This window comes from Berghia stephanieae, chromosome 10 (genome assembly GCF_034508935.2).
Source record: "Berghia stephanieae isolate SIO BIC M18660-M18661 chromosome 10, UCSD_Bste_1.3, whole genome shotgun sequence".
In the NCBI taxonomy this organism is placed as follows: Eukaryota; Metazoa; Mollusca; class Gastropoda; order Nudibranchia; family Aeolidiidae; genus Berghia; species Berghia stephanieae.
In genome coordinates this window covers 45916249-45935358 of record NC_088369.1, presented here as the reverse complement: position 1 = coordinate 45935358, position 19110 = coordinate 45916249, and the positions used below count along the sequence as shown (strand labels likewise).

Sequence of the window (19110 nt, the reverse complement as noted above, 5' to 3'; positions counted from 1 at the left end):
ACCCTATTGATAGAAAACACCATTTGATTCAAACCCTATTGATAGAAAACACCATTTGATTCAAACCCTATTGATAGAAAACAACCATTTGACTCAAACCCTATTGATAGAAAACACCATTTGACTCAAACCCTATTGATAGAAAAACCATTTGATTCAAACCTATTGATAGAAAACACCATTTGATCAAACCCTATTGATAGAAAAACCATTTGATTCAAACCCTATTGATAGAAAAACCATTTGACTCAAACCCTATTGATAGAAAACACATTTGATTCAACCCTATTGATAGAAAACCATTTGATCAAACCTATTGATAGAAAACACCATTTGATTCAAACCCTATTGATAGACAATACCATTTGATTCAAACCCTATTGATAGAAAACACCATTTGACTCAAACCCTAATGATAGAAAACACATTTGACTCAAACCCTATTGATAGAAAACACCATTTGACTCAAACCCTATTGATAGAAAACACCATTTGACTCAAACCCTATTGATAGAAAACACCATTTGACTCAAACCCTATTGATAGAAAATACCATTTGACTCAAACCCTATTGATAGAAAACACCATTTGATTCAAACCCTATTGATAGAAAACACCATTTGACCAGCTCAAACTGTTGTTACAGGATTAATCATCACCGCATGTAAAAGTTGGGAGTTCTGAGGGCTCAGTTGGTAGAGCGTTCGCTTCACTCACCAATGAACAGGATGATTCCCAGCTGAACAGATGTCCACCCAGCAGTGATTGGGTAGCTGGGTCTGTAAAAAATCTGATTGAAAGTACAATGCGATAGACTAAGCATCGTATCCAAAAAAAAAAAAAAAAGCAAGCAATTACTAATGTAAGTTTAACACTTTATAAACTGAGGGAAAACTTCGGCTCCAAGAGCCTTATGGTCGTGAAGGACGACAACAGCTAACAGTCGGCATACCACCGTCTCGTTCTCTTCCCCAGTCTTTTTCTCCACCAGATCAGGTAATGGAATGACAGGCTTGAAGTCAACATTGGGTTCGTACTCGTCCTGCCTATCGTCTTCCCGCTTGTCAGGACTCTTCGTGGGGGATGCCTGGGGCTGACCGCCAACGCCTGCTACAGGACTGGATGCTGTAGAACAAGGGGGAAAAAATTTTAAAATTAATGAACTTTTTACAAATTTAAAAAAAAACAAGACAAAAACTAAAAACTTGAGCTTTTATACAGCAAAGGGGTCCCGGTAGCTCAGTTGGTAGAGCACTGGCTTTACACACAAAGGGGTCCCGGTAGCTCAGTTGGTAGAGCACTGGCTTTACACACAAAGGGGTCCCGATAGCTCAGTTGGTAGAACACTGGCTATACACACAAAGGGGTCCCGATAGCTCAGTTGGTAGAACACTGGCTATACACACAAAGGGGTCCCGGTAGCTCAGTTGGTAGAACACTGGCTATACACACAAAGGGGTCCCGGTAGCTCAGTTGGTAGAGCACTGGCTTTACACACAAAGGGGTCCCGGTAGCTCAGTTGGTAGAACACTGGCTATACACACAAAGGGGTCCCGGTAGCTCAGTTGGTAGAGCACTGGCTTTACACACAAAGGGGTCCCGGTAGCTCAGTTGGTAGAGCACTGGCTTTACACACAAAGGGGTCCCGGTAGCTCAGTTGGTAGAGCACTGGCTTTACACACAAAGGGGTCCCGATAGCTCGGTAGAGCACTGGCTTTACACACAAAGGGGTCCCGATAGCTCAGTTGGTAGAGCACTGGCTTAACACACAAAGGGGTCCCGATAGCTCAGTTGGTAGAGCACTGGCTATACACACAAAGGGGTCCCGATAGCTCAGTTGGTAGAGCACTGGCTTTACACACAAAGGGGTCCCGGTAGCTCAGTTGGTAGAGCACTGGCTTTACACACAAAGGGGTCCCGATAGCTCAGTTGGTAGAGCACTGGCTTTACACACAAAGGGGTCCCGGTAGCTCAGTTGGTAGAGCACTGGCTTTACACACAAAGGGGTCCCGATAGCTCAGTTGGTAGAGCACTGGCTTTACACACAAAGGGGTCCCGGTAGCTCAGTTGGTAGAGCACTGGCTATACACACAAAGGGGTCCCGATAGCTCAGTTGGTAGAGCACTGGCTATACACACAAAGGGGTCCCGATAGCTCAGTTGGTAGAGCACTGGCTATACACACAAAGGGGTCCCGGTAGCTCAGTTGGTAGAGCACTGGCTTTACACACAAAGGGGTCCCGATAGCTCAGTTGGTAGAGCACTGGCTTTACACAAAAAGGGGTCCCGATAGCTCAGTTGGTAGAGCACTGGCTATACACACAAAGGGGTCCCGATAGCTCAGTTGGTAGAACACTGGCTATACACACAAAGGGGTCCCGGTAGCTCAGTTGGTAGAACACTGGCTATACACACAAAGGGGTCCCGGTAGCTCAGTTGGTAGAACACTGGCTTTACACACAAAGGGGTCCCGGTAGCTCAGTTGGTAGAGCACTGGCTTTACACACAAAGGGGTCCCGGTAGCTCAGTTGGTAGAGCACTGGCTTTACACACAAAGGGGTCCCGGTAGCTCAGTTGGTAGAGCACTGGCTTTACACACAAAGGGGTCCCGGTAGCTCAGTTGGTAGAGCACTGGCTTTACACACAAAGGGGTCCCGATAGCTCAGTTGGTAGAGCACTGGCTTTACACACAAAGGGGTCCCGATAGCTCAGTTGGTAGAGCACTGGCTTTACACACAAAGGGGTCCCGATAGCTCAGTTGGTAGAGCACTGGCTTTACACACAAAGGGGTCCCGATAGCTCAGTTGGTAGAGCACTGGCTTTACACACAAAGGGGTCCCGATAGCTCAGTTGGTAGAACACTGGCTTTACACACAAAGGGGTCCCGGTAGCTCAGTTGGTAGAACACTGGCTTTACACACAAAGGGGTCCCGATAGCTCAGTTGGTAGAGCACTGGCTTTACACACACAAAGGGGTCCCGATAGCTCAGTTGGTAGAGCACTGGCTTTACACACAAAGGGGTCCCGGTAGCTCAGTTGGTAGAGCACTGGCTTTACACACAAAGGGGTCCCGGTAGCTCAGTTGGTTGAGCACTGGCTTTACACACAAAGGGGTCCCGATAGCTCAGTTGGTAGAGCACTGGCTTTACACACAAAGGGGTCCCGATAGCTCAGTTGGTAGAGCACTGGCTTTACACACAAAGGGGTCCCGGTAGCTCAGTTGGTAGAGCACTGGCTTTACACACAAAGGGGTCCCGGTAGCTCAGTTGGTAGAGCACTGGCTTTACACACAAAGGGACCAAGATCGATCCCGGGTGCAGTCAAGAGGTTTTCTGACCCATCCCTGTCTCCATCCAGCAGTTAATGGGTAGCTGAGTCTGTTAGATTTGGCAGAAAGTACTTTGCGATAGACTGGCGTCCTATCCAAAGGATAGCAAGCAAATGCTATTGTCCGTTTCATGCCATAGAAACCGGGAATAACTCTGGCTCCATTGGCCCAATGGCTCTGAATGACTCCTTTTTTTTAATATATCCAATAAACATGCTCAAAGTACTTTACAAGGGGTCCAAAGCCGACTGTTACACTTATGTGGGACAGGACATGAAGCCTTTAAAGCAATGTTACATTTTTTTTTCTTCAAAGATGATGCTGTTCCCTACCAGGTACTCATTTTACATCCAAGTAGGGTAAAAAAAGTTTTTTTTAAAAAGTGAATTAAGCACATTTTCAAAGGACTTAACTTTGTGCCGCTAAGAGCAGGACTCGAACCATGGACCTAACCGGCTAAAGGCAAGTGTTATTCAACTATACCAAAATCAGCACAAACAAATAAATTTTTTAAAAAGAAAGAAAAAGAGAACACAATGGTAGGCGGACAACACAATTTATAAATCACAAAGGAACACAAAACACAGGAAGGAGAGAATCAACTTCACTTGCAATGTTAAAATTTAAAGGAAGAAAAGATAAGACAAGAGATGTACAGAGAAGAAAAGATGTAAAGAGAAGAAAAGATAAGAGATGTTAAGAGAAGAAAAGATATGAGATGTTAAGAGAAGAAAAGATATGAGATGTTAAGAGAAGAAAAGATATGAGATGTTAAGAGAATAAAAGATAAGAAAAGATAAGAGATGTAAAGAGAAAAAAGATACGAGATGTAAAGAGAAGAAGAAGAAAATATTATCCCCAAAAAGTCAGCCTTTTCTTATCTTTTCTTTTCTTTACATCTTTCTTATGAAAGATGTAAAGAAAAGAAAGATAAGATAAGAAAGATGTAAAGATAAGAAAATATTAGAGATGTAAAGAAAAGAAAAGATAAGAGATGTAAAGAGAAGAAAAGATAAGAAAAGAGATGTAAAGATAAGATAAGAAAGATGTAAAGAAAAGAAAATATTAGATATGTAAAGAAAAGAAAAGATAAGAGATTTAAAGAAAAGAAAAGATAAGCGATGTAAAGAGAAGAAAAGATAAATAAAATGATTAGAAACAAAAAGATCTAGAGTCCTTGGTGTTTTCTATTGATTGCTACGACTACTTGCTGCCTTTTAGAACTAATAGAACTCTGCAAATGTGAACAATTTCACTTTCTGGCATGCCTTTGCTAGTCTTAACATTTGTATTTAATATTTATAATGTCCAAGTGATTTGAAAAACACTATTTTAAAGTAGTGCGTCGTGCACGTTAAAGAGTTAAAACTCTGATTTATTACGACACAATTCTAAAAACCTGATTAGATGTGTATAAATAATAAAATAATAAATAAATAAAATTCCCTTTATTCATCCCCTGGGGGAAATTTGTAAAACAGTGCCAGTCGAGGTAGGCTGATTTATGGGGGATGAAATTTTTTTATTCTTCCCCTTCTTCCATTCAGGCCAAAGCTTCAGGCTGAAGATTGTATGGCCGTCTTTTCTGTAACAGGAGTTTTAGAGGGAAGCAGGGAACGATGTTTTGAAGTCATCAGTCATTTTCTTATATTTTTCTGTCTGCTTTTTCAGGCACAGTTTCATACAGTGATATTTTTATCCCACACTGGTGCCTGCTCAATAACTTGTCACTCTAATAGTTTCAACACTAGTATGTCTTAACAATGCCACTACCACATTATCTCATTCATCTGTGGTGTTTCATTCATCCTGTTTTGTTGATAAAGGGGAAACCTGAAACGTCCATTTTATCTGTTTTCGTAAATTAAATTGAAGCTTTACATTCAATTTCACATTGGTATTTCTGACACTTGTATGGAAATTTGGTATCATTATATTTTTAAAAGAAAAAAATAAATAAAAAAATAAAAAGACTCTCACTTGGAGCAGATGATCCAATTTTGGGCACAGAGAGAGACACTCCAGCAAAAGGCTTGACTGCATTGTCTGTCTTCACTGGACCTGATGACATTGCATTGCACATACACACTTAACAAAACTAGTGGAGAATGTTTGCGGGGAAATAAAAGCTATGAGGAAATGTACTCAAGTATTATAGGAAATTGACATAGATCAAGATAAATCTTTTGAGCCATCAACTAACAAAATCGGTCTGCCAATAAACAGGAATGATAAAGTATCAGTCCATCGGTCAAGCTCAAACAAAATCACAGCATAAAATATCACAGTTTTGTATATTATATTACTACTTCAAGTGTGCATCTATTCTTAATACTTAATAGAGTAGAAAGATAAATTACTTTAAGAACATTTTTTATGAATTGTCTTTTCCTTAAAACGATTTTTTAAAACACCTTCTATTCAAGAGATTTAAAATTAACTTTTGATCAAAAGGCTTGAACGGATTAGTTTTTAATTGTTACGATAGCCCACTGGTTAAGGATCTTACAAATAAAACTCAAGTATCTTTAATAAATTTAAATTGTAAAACATTGTAAAACCAAAGGTAAAAAGAGTAAACTAAGTTGAGCAGCCGTTATAATTGTAACAGATTAATACCATCTCTCTATAACTAGATGACCTTTATCAAGTTAACATGAAGATTGAGAGAAGAAAGGTTGAGAGAGATAAATGGATAATGGAAAGACTTAACTGCAAAATACTCAGCAATGCCCCAAGCTTTATGATGAAATTAATTTCTCCTTTTCATGGATTGGTAATTTAGTTGGGATTTTCCTGGGCTGCCAAACAGAGAGTTCAAACTACTACATTCATATTCTATTGGTAAGAAATAATCAAATCAAGAAACCATCATCCAACTAGACCTGTAAATGAGCTCTATAAGAATTGACTGAAACTGAAACTCTTCGTATCGGAAACATCCAAAGAATCGAAATGAATAGTAAACAGCAAGCTCGCCTGAGCAAAACAATGACAGAAAACTAATTTGCGTGGGAATTAATTAGGCTACTTACAATTGTTTCTTATAATTAGGTACCCAATCAGTGAAGAAATGGTCAACCAGTTTGTTTACATCGAGAAGCAATCGAGATATGCTTGTAGCAATCATATAACATTCGTTTTGAAGGTGTCTACATAATGCACTTCCGCCGTCCACATTTTACTTTTTCATATTTTTACTTTCCACCAGGTAAATGTAAAATTTATCGCTCGGCGGCTCAAATAAAATTGGCTACCATTGGAATGGCGACAGTTTTGGAAAATGAAAAAATAATTTCACGAAGGCTGTGTGAAAATACACTGGGATGTGTTCAGACACGGCAATTCTAAAAAGCGTCGCTTAGTTGGTAATTCGACTAAATTCATTAATTCTTTCTTTCTTCAATTCTTTCTTTCCTTCATTAAAATATTTGAATTTGACTGATTTCAGTGAATTGACTGAGAATTGACATGTCTCTTACAACTATAACTTACTAGTAGCCCCTTTGTGAGGAGTGGCTTTCTCTCTTTCTGTGTGGGCTGCTGTGGCTGGGGTCAGCACTGGGGTGGAGGAGAAGGAGAAGCCGCCAAACACAGTCTTGGAAGCATTGGTGGTTGTCGGGGCATTTCCTAGCAAAGATGGAACGTTGGCACCTGGAGTGGCTGAATCAAGAACATCGACCCATTCAATCTCACTCAGTGATGTTGCTTTTATTAGATATTGTAATCGTATCATAATCCAGGTTGCCAATTTTCCATGTTTTTACGGAATTCAGCACGTCAAAAACCCTCATTATATCTTCCAATCACCTGCTAAACGGAAAAAAAAGTAAGTACATAATGTCTTTTTACTGGAGTTCAGCTCTCAGGAAGGGGTCGTCTAAGTGTTTGCGTAAAATTTCAGTAAATTTTTGCTTCATGAATTGGCAACCCTGCATAATACATGAATCTCAAAACTTGCACCTGAAGTGGCTGAATAGAGAACATTGACCCATTCTAATCATTTACTTTATACAAGGATGTTTACTCAGACCTGCCAACCCTTCACATTCCAAAAGTGGAATAAGAACACCTGAAAATAGGAATTTGAGACAACAAAAAAATAGGAATTCCACCTCTTTCAACTCCCCCCCCCCCCCCTTTCCTTTCCCCCCTCTCTCCTTGCTGTTTTTTATTCTTACCATTATCATCATTTTTGAAAATCGGAATTTTAGAGACCATAGCGGAATAGTACAAAAGCGAAGAGTGAAAAAAGGAATGATTCTGCCAAAATCAGAAGGGTTGGCAGGTAAGGTTTACCACAGAGGTCTCAAATCAGAATTTTCAACAACAAAAAAAGGAATCTTTCTAAGGCTTCCACGGAATGCACTTTTGATCATTTTTATTTCTGCGGCTATATGGTCTTGTGGCCACTCGCTTTCGGATCAGAAGGTCCTGGGTTCAAGCTTCGCTCAGCGCATAGTTGAGTCCTTGGAAAAGACTCTTTACTCACATTCTCTCACTGTACTTAGGTGTAAAATGAATACCTGGTCGTTAACATCGTTCTCTTTGAAAAAAATTGAATTATCGCCTAACAGGCGTCATGTCTCGTTCTTTAAGTTACATGTTGCTGTTGGTCAGGGACCCTTTGTAAAGTTACCTAGGATCCCATTGTAAAGCGCTTTGAGCACATTTAGAGGATATTGCGCTACATAAAATATTCTCATATTCTCATAAATAACGTGCAGCAATATGCCCATATTGTTGACAATACTGGTGAAATATAGAATTATTTACATACAAATCATACCATGAATAAAAAAAAAGGGGGGGGGGAGGAGGAGGGGGGATTATTACAAAACTACTAAACATGGATTAGTCCCTTGCAACCAGAGTGTTCACAATGACTTTTGAAGATACAGAGCAGATAGTACTAGGGCCTAATAAACATGGATTAGTCCCTTGCAACCAGAGTGTTCACAATGACTTTTGAAGATACAGAGCAGATAGTACTAGGGCCTAATAAACATGGATTAGTCCCTTGCAACCAGAGTGTTCACAATGACTTTTGAAGATACAGAGCAGATAGTACTAGGGCCTAATAAACATGGATTAGTCCCTTGCAACCAGAGTGTTCACAATGACTTTTGAAGATACAGAGCAGATAGTACTAGGGCCTAATAAACATGGATTAGTCCCTTGCAACCAGAGTGTTCACAATGACTTTTGAAGATACAGAGCAGATAGTACTAGGGCCTAATAAACATGGATTAGTCCCTTGCAACCAGAGTGTTCACAATGACTTTTGAAGATACAGAGCAGATAGTACTAGGGCCTAATAAACATGGATTAGTCCCTTGCAACCAGAGTGTTCACAATGACTTTTGAAGATACAGAGCAATGTACTAGGCCTAATAAACATGGATTAGTCCTTGCAACCAGAGTATTCACAATGACTTTTGAAGATACAGAGCAGATAGTACTAGGGCCTAATTAAACATGGATTAGTCCCTTGCAACCAGAGTGTTCACAATGACTTTTGAAGATACAGAGCAGATAGTACTAGGGCCTAAATAAACATGGATTAGTCCCTTGCAACCAGAGTGTTCACAATGACTTTTGAAGATACAGAGCAGATAGTACTAGGGCCTAATAAACATGGATTAGTCCCTTGCAACCAGAGTGTTCACAATGACTTTTGAAGATACAGAGCAGATAGTACTAGGGCCTAATAAACATGGATTAGTCCCTTGCAACCAGAGTGTTCACAATGACTTTTGAAGATACAGAGCAGATAGTACTAGGGCCTAATAAACATGGATTAGTCCCTTGCAACCAGAGTGTTCACAATGACTTTTGAAGATACAGAGCAGATAGTACTAGGGCCTAATAAACATGGATTAGTCCCTTGCAACCAGAGTGTTCACAATGACTTTTGAAGATACAGAGCAGATAGTACTAGGGCCTGGACCCTAAGCAGAAGAAAACATCGGAGAACTTGACGTAGTGGAAAGCTGCCAAGTAGCAGAAATTTGAGACCAGTGTATTGTGCAGGGTTGCCAAATCAGAAGGCAAAATTTTACTGAAATTTTACATAGACAGATAGACCGACACCTTTCTGAGAGCTGAACTCCAGTAAAAAGACATTATGTACTTACTTTTTTTTCCGTTTAGCAGGTGATTGGAAGATATAATGAGGGTTTTTGACGTGCTGAATTCCGTAAAAACATGGAAAATTGGCAACCTGGATTATGATACGATTACAATATCTAATAAAAGCAACATCACTGAGTGAGATTAATGATAAATAAATAAAAATAACTAGAGACGCCAACTTAAAATTTGGCTCACAGGAATTTCTGACACCACTCGGAGGAATTTCAATGCCGAAAGAGGAATTTCCGCATAAAAGAAAAGGGAATTGGGATGGTTTTAGCATTGTGTTTATATATTGTATAGTTATAAATAGATAAACTGATTAGAACTATATGATATGGAAACACAATATAATAGTGATGATGATGATGATATGGTTGTGATGGTTGTAGTAGTGGTGATAGTGATGATGATGTGGTTGTGATGGTTGTAATATTGGTGATAGTGATGATGTGGTTGTGATGGTTGTAGTCGTGGTGATAGTGATGATGATGTGGTTGTGATGGTTGTAGTAGTGGTGATAGTGATGATGATGTGCTTGTGATGACTGTAGTAATGATGGTAGTGATGATGATGATGATAAATATATAATATAAATAAAATAATAATAATAATAATAATAATATAATAATAATAATAATAATAATAATAATATAAAAATAATAATTAGATAATAATAATAAATAATAATAATAATAATATAAATATAATATAATAATAATAATAATAATAATAATAATAATAATAATAATAATAATAATAATAATAACAATAAAATATATATATATGAGATGATGATGATGATGATGATAATGATGATGATGATGATGATGATGATGATGATGATGATGATGATGATGATGATATATAGATTAATAAATATAAATCACATACCGTTCAATTTTGGTGTCGGTGTTGCAGAAGTTGCTGAAGTGACAGGTGTTGTTAGGATTGAAGCTTTTTGTAAGGCCTGAGGAGTAAAACGATCAGAGAAATCTTTTCCACATTCTCACTGGATCTAGTTCCTTTTTACCGTTTTGGAAGTCCAGATAGCTCGATGGCTAGAGCACTCGTTTCAAACACAAAGGGACTGAGATCGATCCCCAGTGAAATCTAGATTTTAAAAAAAAAAATTTTTACAACACCCCTGTCCAACCAGGAGTGATTGGCTAGCTGTGTCTCTTAGATATGGCAGAAAGTATTTTGGGATTGACTAGTGTTCTCCTAAAGGGTAACAAGCAATTGCTATATAGTCTATGTCATGCTTGCTATAGAAACCAAGAAAACCCCTGGATTGAACGGCACTGAAATACTATTCTTTTATATTATTACCATTTTGATCATTTTGGAAGGGGAAAGAAAAAGACCAAGTTGTGTAAATTTGCAGTCTTGTGATATGACCATTGGTCTTCAGACCGAGAGGCTTCTGGTTCAAGTCTCACTCCGGGCAAAGCAAACGGATTCCTCTGTAAAGGCTCTTCACTCCTGTTCTTTCAGCGCATCCAGGTGTAAAATATGTACATGACCTTTAACAGCAATGTCTATGTCTTAAAATATATATATATATCCCCTTACAGGTGTCATGCCTCGTCCTACATGTCAAGTGTTGCTGCTGGCTTGGCACACCTTGTAAAGCATTTTGTGCATATAAAGTAAATATTACGAATGGCTTATTATTAATATTACCCTTTATAAAAGCCAAATTGTTTTGTTGTATTGTTTGTTTTCATCAGTAATGAAACCATTGTTGATAATAAAAATTGAATTGTGTCGAAAAGTGCCAGATGACAATAGATAATAAAACCTTTGCGGCGATGGGGGTTCGAATCCACGGCCCTACGGCTACGCCAACTCTGGCCACAAGAGGAACACTCTGCCATCGACACCATCCATCATTTCTTGTTATTATCAACATAAGTGCCTGCTCCACTTAATTTATGAATGAAACTATTCCTATGGTTAATGACAGATATTGTAAGAGTACGTATACTATATAACAAAACTTATTACTTATCGTCTTGGTTCCTTGGTGGAAGAAAAGGCGCCAATATAACAACAACAACAACAACAACAACAACAACAACAAAAAGAATATGAAATGTTTGAAGTGGATTTTTTTGTCATAAGCCTTGCTGAGGGAAGAATACATGGGAGAAAATAACGAAAGAAAAAAAAGGCAATAGCAATTGTTTGCTACCCTTTGGATTGCATGCTTGTCTATCATAAAATAATTTTCATCCGACAACTACTCAATCAGTGTTGGCTTGACATGGAGACCAGAAACAAATGCGTATGAAATGAGAGCTCTATCAAATGAGCTGTCTGGACCCAATGTGTATTGACCTTAGACCGTCCTGAGTTGTTGGGACTCGTCCAGCTAATTTGCTTGCTTTTGTTTTTTAAGGGTTTTTACGACACTTGCGATGCATTTGGGTCATTTCAGAGCCAATGAATAGAGAAGAACATGGGATAGTAAAAGAAAATCTAGATTTACAGTTAAAAGCACACAAGACAAGGTAAGACAAAGGGGAAAGGTACGAATAGGGAACAGATGTAAATTCAAGGATTATGCCATCAGTGTATTTAGTTTCAGATCACTTAAAAGTCTCATCTGGACACCCTCACAAGATCCGACAAAGAGGAACACACTCAAATGCTTACATAACACATTCATAACAAAAAAATATGAAAATACATAACAGAGAGATGATTTACAATTTTTTAAAAAAGCATCTCCCAAAACCTAACTATACATTTGACTGTTTCCCTCCCAGCCAGGGCCAGGACAAAACCAAGTAATCTCATTCTAAGTCAAAGACTGAAAGTAAGTTGGGATTTAGAGGACACAGTAAGTGACCATTCTGCCCCATTATGGGAGGTCAGGAACCCCATCCAGTCATCGGGCTGAGAAGACACAGTAAATGACCTACCTGCCCATTATGGGAGGTCAGGAACCCCCATCCAGTCATCGGGCTGAGAAGACACAGTAAATGACCTACTTGACCAATACGGGAGGTCAGGAACCCCATCCAGTCATCGGGCTGAGAAGACACAGTAAATGACCTACCTGCCCACTATGGGAGGTCAGGAACCCCAATCCAGTCATCGGGCTGAGAAGACACAGTAAATGACTTACCTGCCCATTATGGGAGGTCAGGAACCCCAATCCAGTCATCGGGCTGAGAAGACACAGTAAATGACCTACCTGCCCATTATGGGAGGTCAGGAACCCCAATCCAGTCATCGGCTGAGAAGACACAGTAAATGACTTACCTGCCCATTATGGGAGGTCAGGAACCCCAATCCAGTCATCGGGCTGAGAAGACACAGTAAATGACCTACCTGCCCATTATGGGAGGTCAGGAACCCCAATCCAGTCATCGGGCTGAGAAGACACAGTAAATGACTTACCTGCCCATTATGGGAGGTCAGGAACCCCAATCCAGTCATCGGGCTGAGAAGACACAGTAAATGACTTACCTGCCCATTATGGGAGGTCAGGAACCCCAATCCAGTCATCGGGCTGAGAAGACACAGTAAATGACCTACCTGCCCACTATGGGAGGTCAGGAACCCCATCCAGTCATCGGGCTGAGAAGACACAGTAAATGACCTACTTGACCAATACGGGAGGTCAGGAACCCCAATCCAGTCATCGGGCTAACACAAATCTCCATACTCATATCTTTTCACAATAGATACTCTTCTTCTCCTGAGTCAGGTGCTTTATTATTTGACATTAAATCTTAGTTAAAAATCTGGGTATTTTACAGATAGCATATCTGTAGCTGAGATCACTATTGACTGAGTTACCTCTACAGATAGCATATCTGTAGCTGAGATCACTAGTGACAGAGTTACCTCTACAGATAGCATATCTTAGACCTGTAAATGAGCTCTATAAAAATTGACTGAAACTCTTCGACAAACTGAAGATTCAATTATTTTTTTAAAAAATAAGGGCATCATTGGAGAGGAGAGTGATAAATACAATATATCAAAATAGTGGGTGTTATTTCTTACTGGAAGTCTGGAAGTATGACTGTCATAATTTGATGTAGAAGGAATGCTAAATAAGCATGTCATTCATATAGGTAAAGATGACTTCATCAAAGTCATATTCCTGCCTCTGGAATTTTTTTGACATAGAAAAATAATCACCATTATCATCTTTAACTTCTAGCCATGACCAATTGAATTTATTCCTCACGGGACTCACATCTTTATCGATGCTCGACAAGTCTGAATTGCGATCCACGAACAGCTCAGGCATTGTGAGAACATTAGAATAATGTAGCAATGAGCAAACTTGATTTTCAATCAGTTAATGAGAGAAACAAAAAAGAAATAAATATGACTTCTGGCCAATACACTGAATCATTAGGCTAAGTAGAAATGAATTATCAATTGAAGAAACTTCGGCAGTCAGGCATAGCGGTAGCGGACAAATCCAAAGAATCGAAATGAATAGTAAATCGCCACAGTGTAAACAGCAAGCACGCTTGAACAAAACAATGGCAGAAAACGTCCTAATTTGCGCGGGAATTAATTAGGCTAACTTACCATTGTTCCTTATTATTAGGTACCCAATCAGTGAAGAAACGGTCAACCAGTTTGTTTACAACGTGAGGCAATCGAAATGTGCTTTGTAGCAATCTATCCAAACTTTCGATTTGAAGGTGTCTACATAACGGACTTCCGGGCATTCGCAATTTAGATTATCATAGTTTTTGAGAGTCCCAGGTAATTGTGGTCAATTTTGGCTTAGACGAAACAGTGAAATTTATCGCTCGGTGGCTCAGTTAAAATTGGCTACCGTTGGGTTTGGAAAGTGAAAAAATAATTTAACGAAGGAAGTGTGAAAATACCCAGGGGTGTGTTCAGACACGCCTTTTATAAAAAGCGTCGCTTAGTCTTGGCAATATATACATCGTTAATATAAACGGTCCCCATGAGCTATGCGTAGCGCTGTGGAACACTCCTAATTACTTTACGGTCATTCGACTACGATTTGTGAATTCTTTCTTTTTTCATTTCTTTCTTTCTTTCTTTCCTTTTTTTAAATATTTTAATTTGACAAATTGACTGATTTCAGTTAATTGACTGAGAATTTACAGGTCTAATATCTGTAGCTGAGATCACTAGTGACAGAGTTACCTCTACAGATAGCATATCTGTAGCTGAGATCACTAGTGACTGAGTTACCTCTCTGAGCAAATTTCCCATGGATTCTGGGACGGTGACAATGGTAACCGTTTCTTTTTCAGGGGTCATGGGTGTGGCACCGATCTTTGAGGCTGTCCAGGTGATGCCAGGAATTCCAGGGGTGGTTGGCTGGAGAACCAGTCCACAGGCATCGTGTTGGAATATCATGTCTTCCGTGTCAGACATCATCACCACAGTCGTCCTACTGTTGTTGGGACCAAGCAAAATCTGTTAGATAAAAAATAAATAAATAAATAGATTTAGTACTTAATTATATGAAATTTTAGATTGATTGCTCATTTCACCCATTCATTGCCATTCAATGTGCTCAAAGCATTTTGTGAGCCAACAGCAACACTTAACACATCGGACGAAATAAGACAACTATAACAGAGACAATGCATTTAACAGTCAGGTACTCATTTTAAACCTGAGTATGGTGAGGAAATGAAAGGAGTCTTTTCTAAAGACTCCTCCACCCTCACCGCTCAGAGAAGGACTTGAATCCAGGACACAGAGGTCACGACTTGAATCCAGAACACAGAGGTCACGACGTAAATCAAGGACAGAGGTCACGACTTGAATCCAGGACACAGAGGTCACGCCCTGAATCCAGGACACAGAGGTCACGACTTGACTCCAGGACACAGAGGTCACAAGCCGAGTGTCATCCACATATGCAGGAAAAGCAGACTTGCCAACCTTCCCAGGATGCAAAGTGTATTCCATGACCCTAAAAAGTGTATTTTTTAGCCAAAAAAGTGTATTTTGTCTGCACATGTGGAAAAAAAGTGCGCACTATACAAAAATTTATATAAAAGCTAACATCAATCCCAAATCAAAATAAACTCTGATCTTTATCATTCAAGCAATCTCTAGTGATTACAAAATTACCGATTTATCGAGAAACTAAAACTTAATGACCATTTAAAATTATCATAAGGCTCAGAAATTGCAATATCAAAGGAAATTGCTTTCGAAACACTCAAAGAAATGACCAAAAGACCCTTAACATGTTGGTAGTATTGATGCTAGTATCAGAGGAAGAAGTGTTGGTTGTTGTAGCGATGGTGCTCTAGTGGTGGTGGTGGTGATGATGATGAAGCTGTGGTGGCAGTGGTGGTAGAAGTGATGTGGTGGTGGTTGTGGCCGTGACAATGCTGTGATGGCAGTTGTAGAAGTGGTGATGTCATGATGTTGTAGTGTCGTATGGTCTTCACACCTCCAAGTGTGACTCATTCAGCCATTTGATGTAGTCGTCATCAGCTTTGTGGATAGCAGGATAGCCGCCCTCTATGGATGTTGATGGACAGTGAAGTACCACATGGTCGATGTCCTGATTTGGAGCGTTACAGGCTTGGCATGTTGGTGTTGTTATATAGCCCCATTTGTGGAGATTAGATGCTGTTCTACCGTGTTTAGATCGTAGTCTGTTACAGGAGGACCACTGTTTTCTGTTTAGTGTGTAGAAACCTGGGAGTGGTGTTGCTGTAGGGTCTTCGATTAGATCACTGTTTTTTGGTTTGTTTTTCTCCCATTCAGTTTTCCAGCTATCGGAGAGGTCGAAATGTTCTTTTTTGGATTTGTAGAACGGTTTGCGAGATTTTAGGCGTGATGTTGTGGGGGCTGATTGGGTGATTATTCTGAGAGGAGTATTTGATGTTGTTTTCTCCAGTCGGTGATATTGTTTTTGTGTCGCCTCTTCTCTTCGGAGATGGGGAGGGGCAATTCGCTCATTATTGGTAACCATGAGGTGGGAGTTGATTTCAATGTGCCAGAAATTGTTCTCATGGTGTTATTTAGAGCGGAGTCTACTATTTTGGTGTGAGTGGACCTTGCCTAGACAGGGGCACAGTATTCTGCTACACTGTAACAGAGTGCTATAGAGGATGTTCTGAGGACTGATGTGGAGGCACCCCAGGAAGTTCCAGCAAGTTTTCTAACGATACCGTTCCTTTTCTGGAGTTTATGTGCAGTATTTTCTAGGTGTTTCCTAAATGTGAGGGACCGGTCCAGGATTACGCCGAGATATTTTGGGTTTTTGGTCGTATGGTAACGTAGAGTTATTAGTTGTGACATTTATTTGTTGGTCAGCTTGATGGTTATCTAGATGGAACAGAGTACTGACAGTTTTTGTGGTATTCATTCGAAGGTACCATTTATTGAAGAATGATTGTAGAATGTTGGTGTCGTCTGTAAGCGTTTTTTCAATTTGTTTAAGGTCGTTTGATTGCCATGCAATTGCGATGTCGTCAGCATAACCAAATTTGAAAGCTTTAGTTTCGGGAATGTCGCTTGTATAGACGTTGAATAGAGTTGGTGCTAGAACAGAGCCCTGAGGTACTCCATTTATTATTGTTCTTTTCCTGCTGGTCTTGTCTCCTAGGCAAACATGATATGTTCTTTTTCCTGACATTTTGTTAAGGAGTCATGATGTTGATGGTAAGAGATGCTGATGTACCAAATGAAGTTGTGATGGTGATATCTGCTAGCCCAGTACACCAGTTATGAGAAAGTTTTGAGATAAAATATCTGGGAGAATGGTCTTCAATTCAATAGATGACAACAGTAGCAAAAAATTTTCTATATATGTTATCAAATGAAATATCTCTCTCCCTCTCTCTCTCTCTCTCTCTCTCTCTCTCTCTCTCTCTCTCTCTCTCTCTCTCTCTCTCTCTCTCTCTCTCTCTCTCTCTCTCATTTTTTTTTTTTTTTTTTTTTTGAGAATTCACTACTACTACTCCTCCTCCTACTACTACTATTACTTCTATATAGTACTAATACTATTACTTTGGTCAAATGATAGGAAATTCGCAAAGTATGTAATATTATATGCAGAGACAAGTTAAATACTTCTAAAACGGTTCTAAAAAATTTCATTTTGAACCAAATACTGTTCCTAAAGCTGCCCACTTTGTAATTCAAGACTCGTACAAAAGTACAAAATAATAAAGAAAGAAAAGATCATTATAAATTTTATAAATCAAGATAGAGTAATTTAGTTATTATAAAGGGAAATAACCCATTTATGTTTAAGTTAATTAGCAAGACAGTTTTAAATTGAGGGCTTCAAAGTCAAAGATGTTGGTTCAATTACATTTTCATTTTCACTTAGAATTTTCTATTTAATAAGTGGCAAAAGTTTAAATGCGGTCTGAGACTATTTAAAGTATAAAACAAGCTTATATGCATAATTCTATGCAAATCCTCAAAAATGTATGAGAAAAATATTGGTGAAAACTAGGATAACTATAGTATTAAATGTGATGCATCATTCATTCAGAAACACGGTCAACAGTTGGTGTACGACACGTGTGTATCATCAATGCATCAAATGTATCATCAACATCATTCACATCACTGTACGACATGTGTGTATCAATGCATCAAATGTATCATCAACATCATTCACATCACTGTACGACACGTGTGTATCAATGCATCAAATGTATCATCAACATCATTCACATCACTGTACGACACGTGTGTATCAATGCATCAAATGTATCATCAACATCATTCACATCACTGTACCACACGTGTGTATCAATGCATCAAATGTATCATCAACATCATTCACATCACTGTACGACACGTGTGTATCAATGCATCAAATGTATCATCAACATCATTCACATCACTGTACGACATGTGTGTATCAATGCATCAAATGTATCATCAACATCATTCACATCACTGTACGACACGTGTGTATCAATGCATCAAATGTATCATCAACATCATTCACATCACTGTACGACACGTGTGTATCAATGCATCAAATGTATCATCAACATCATTCACATCACTGTACGACACGTGTGTATCAATGCATCAAATGTATCATCAACATCATTCACATCACTGTAGGACACGTGTGTATCAATGCATCAAATGCATCAAATGCATCATCAACATCATTCACATCACTGTACGACATGTGTGTATCAATGCATCAAATGTATCATCAACATCATTCACATCACTGTACGACACGTGTGTATCAATGCATCAAATGTATCATCAACATCATTCACATCACACATCTTTTAAAAAATCGTATTAAATCCACGAAAATCGTATCCGCGTATTCGGGATCCAAAAATCGTACTAAAATACGATTAATCGTACTGGTTGGCAGGTCTGGAAAAGACATGATGCCTGTAAGGCGATATAACAAAACATTTTTAGTCAGAGACAATGCTGTTAACACACAGGCACTCATTTTACACCTGAATAAAAAATCATGCCCTTTCCGCCACGACATCATAAGATATCGTTGCCTAGGCATTCCACGAAGGAATATAGATAACTCATCAAACAAGATGTCTGATGTCAACTGGAATCACCCATGTTGTCACAGTGAGATATCGTCGCCTAGGCATTCCACGAAGGAATATAGATAACTCATCAAACAAGATGTCTGATGTCAACAGGAATCAC

General features: G+C 39.1%; 1 protein-coding gene across 1 annotated transcript in view; it reads right to left on the bottom strand.

Moving 5' to 3' along the window:
* Positions 1-19110, bottom strand: part of LOC144955870 (E3 SUMO-protein ligase RanBP2-like) — a 159830-nt gene that overhangs the window by 62397 nt on the left and 78323 nt on the right. Inside the window, 5 exon segments of the mRNA XM_078886100.1 lie at positions 953-1125; positions 5308-5388; positions 6823-6990; positions 10357-10432; positions 14668-14895. Coding sequence (XP_078742226.1) covers positions 953-1125; positions 5308-5388; positions 6823-6990; positions 10357-10432; positions 14668-14895 — 726 coding nt within the window.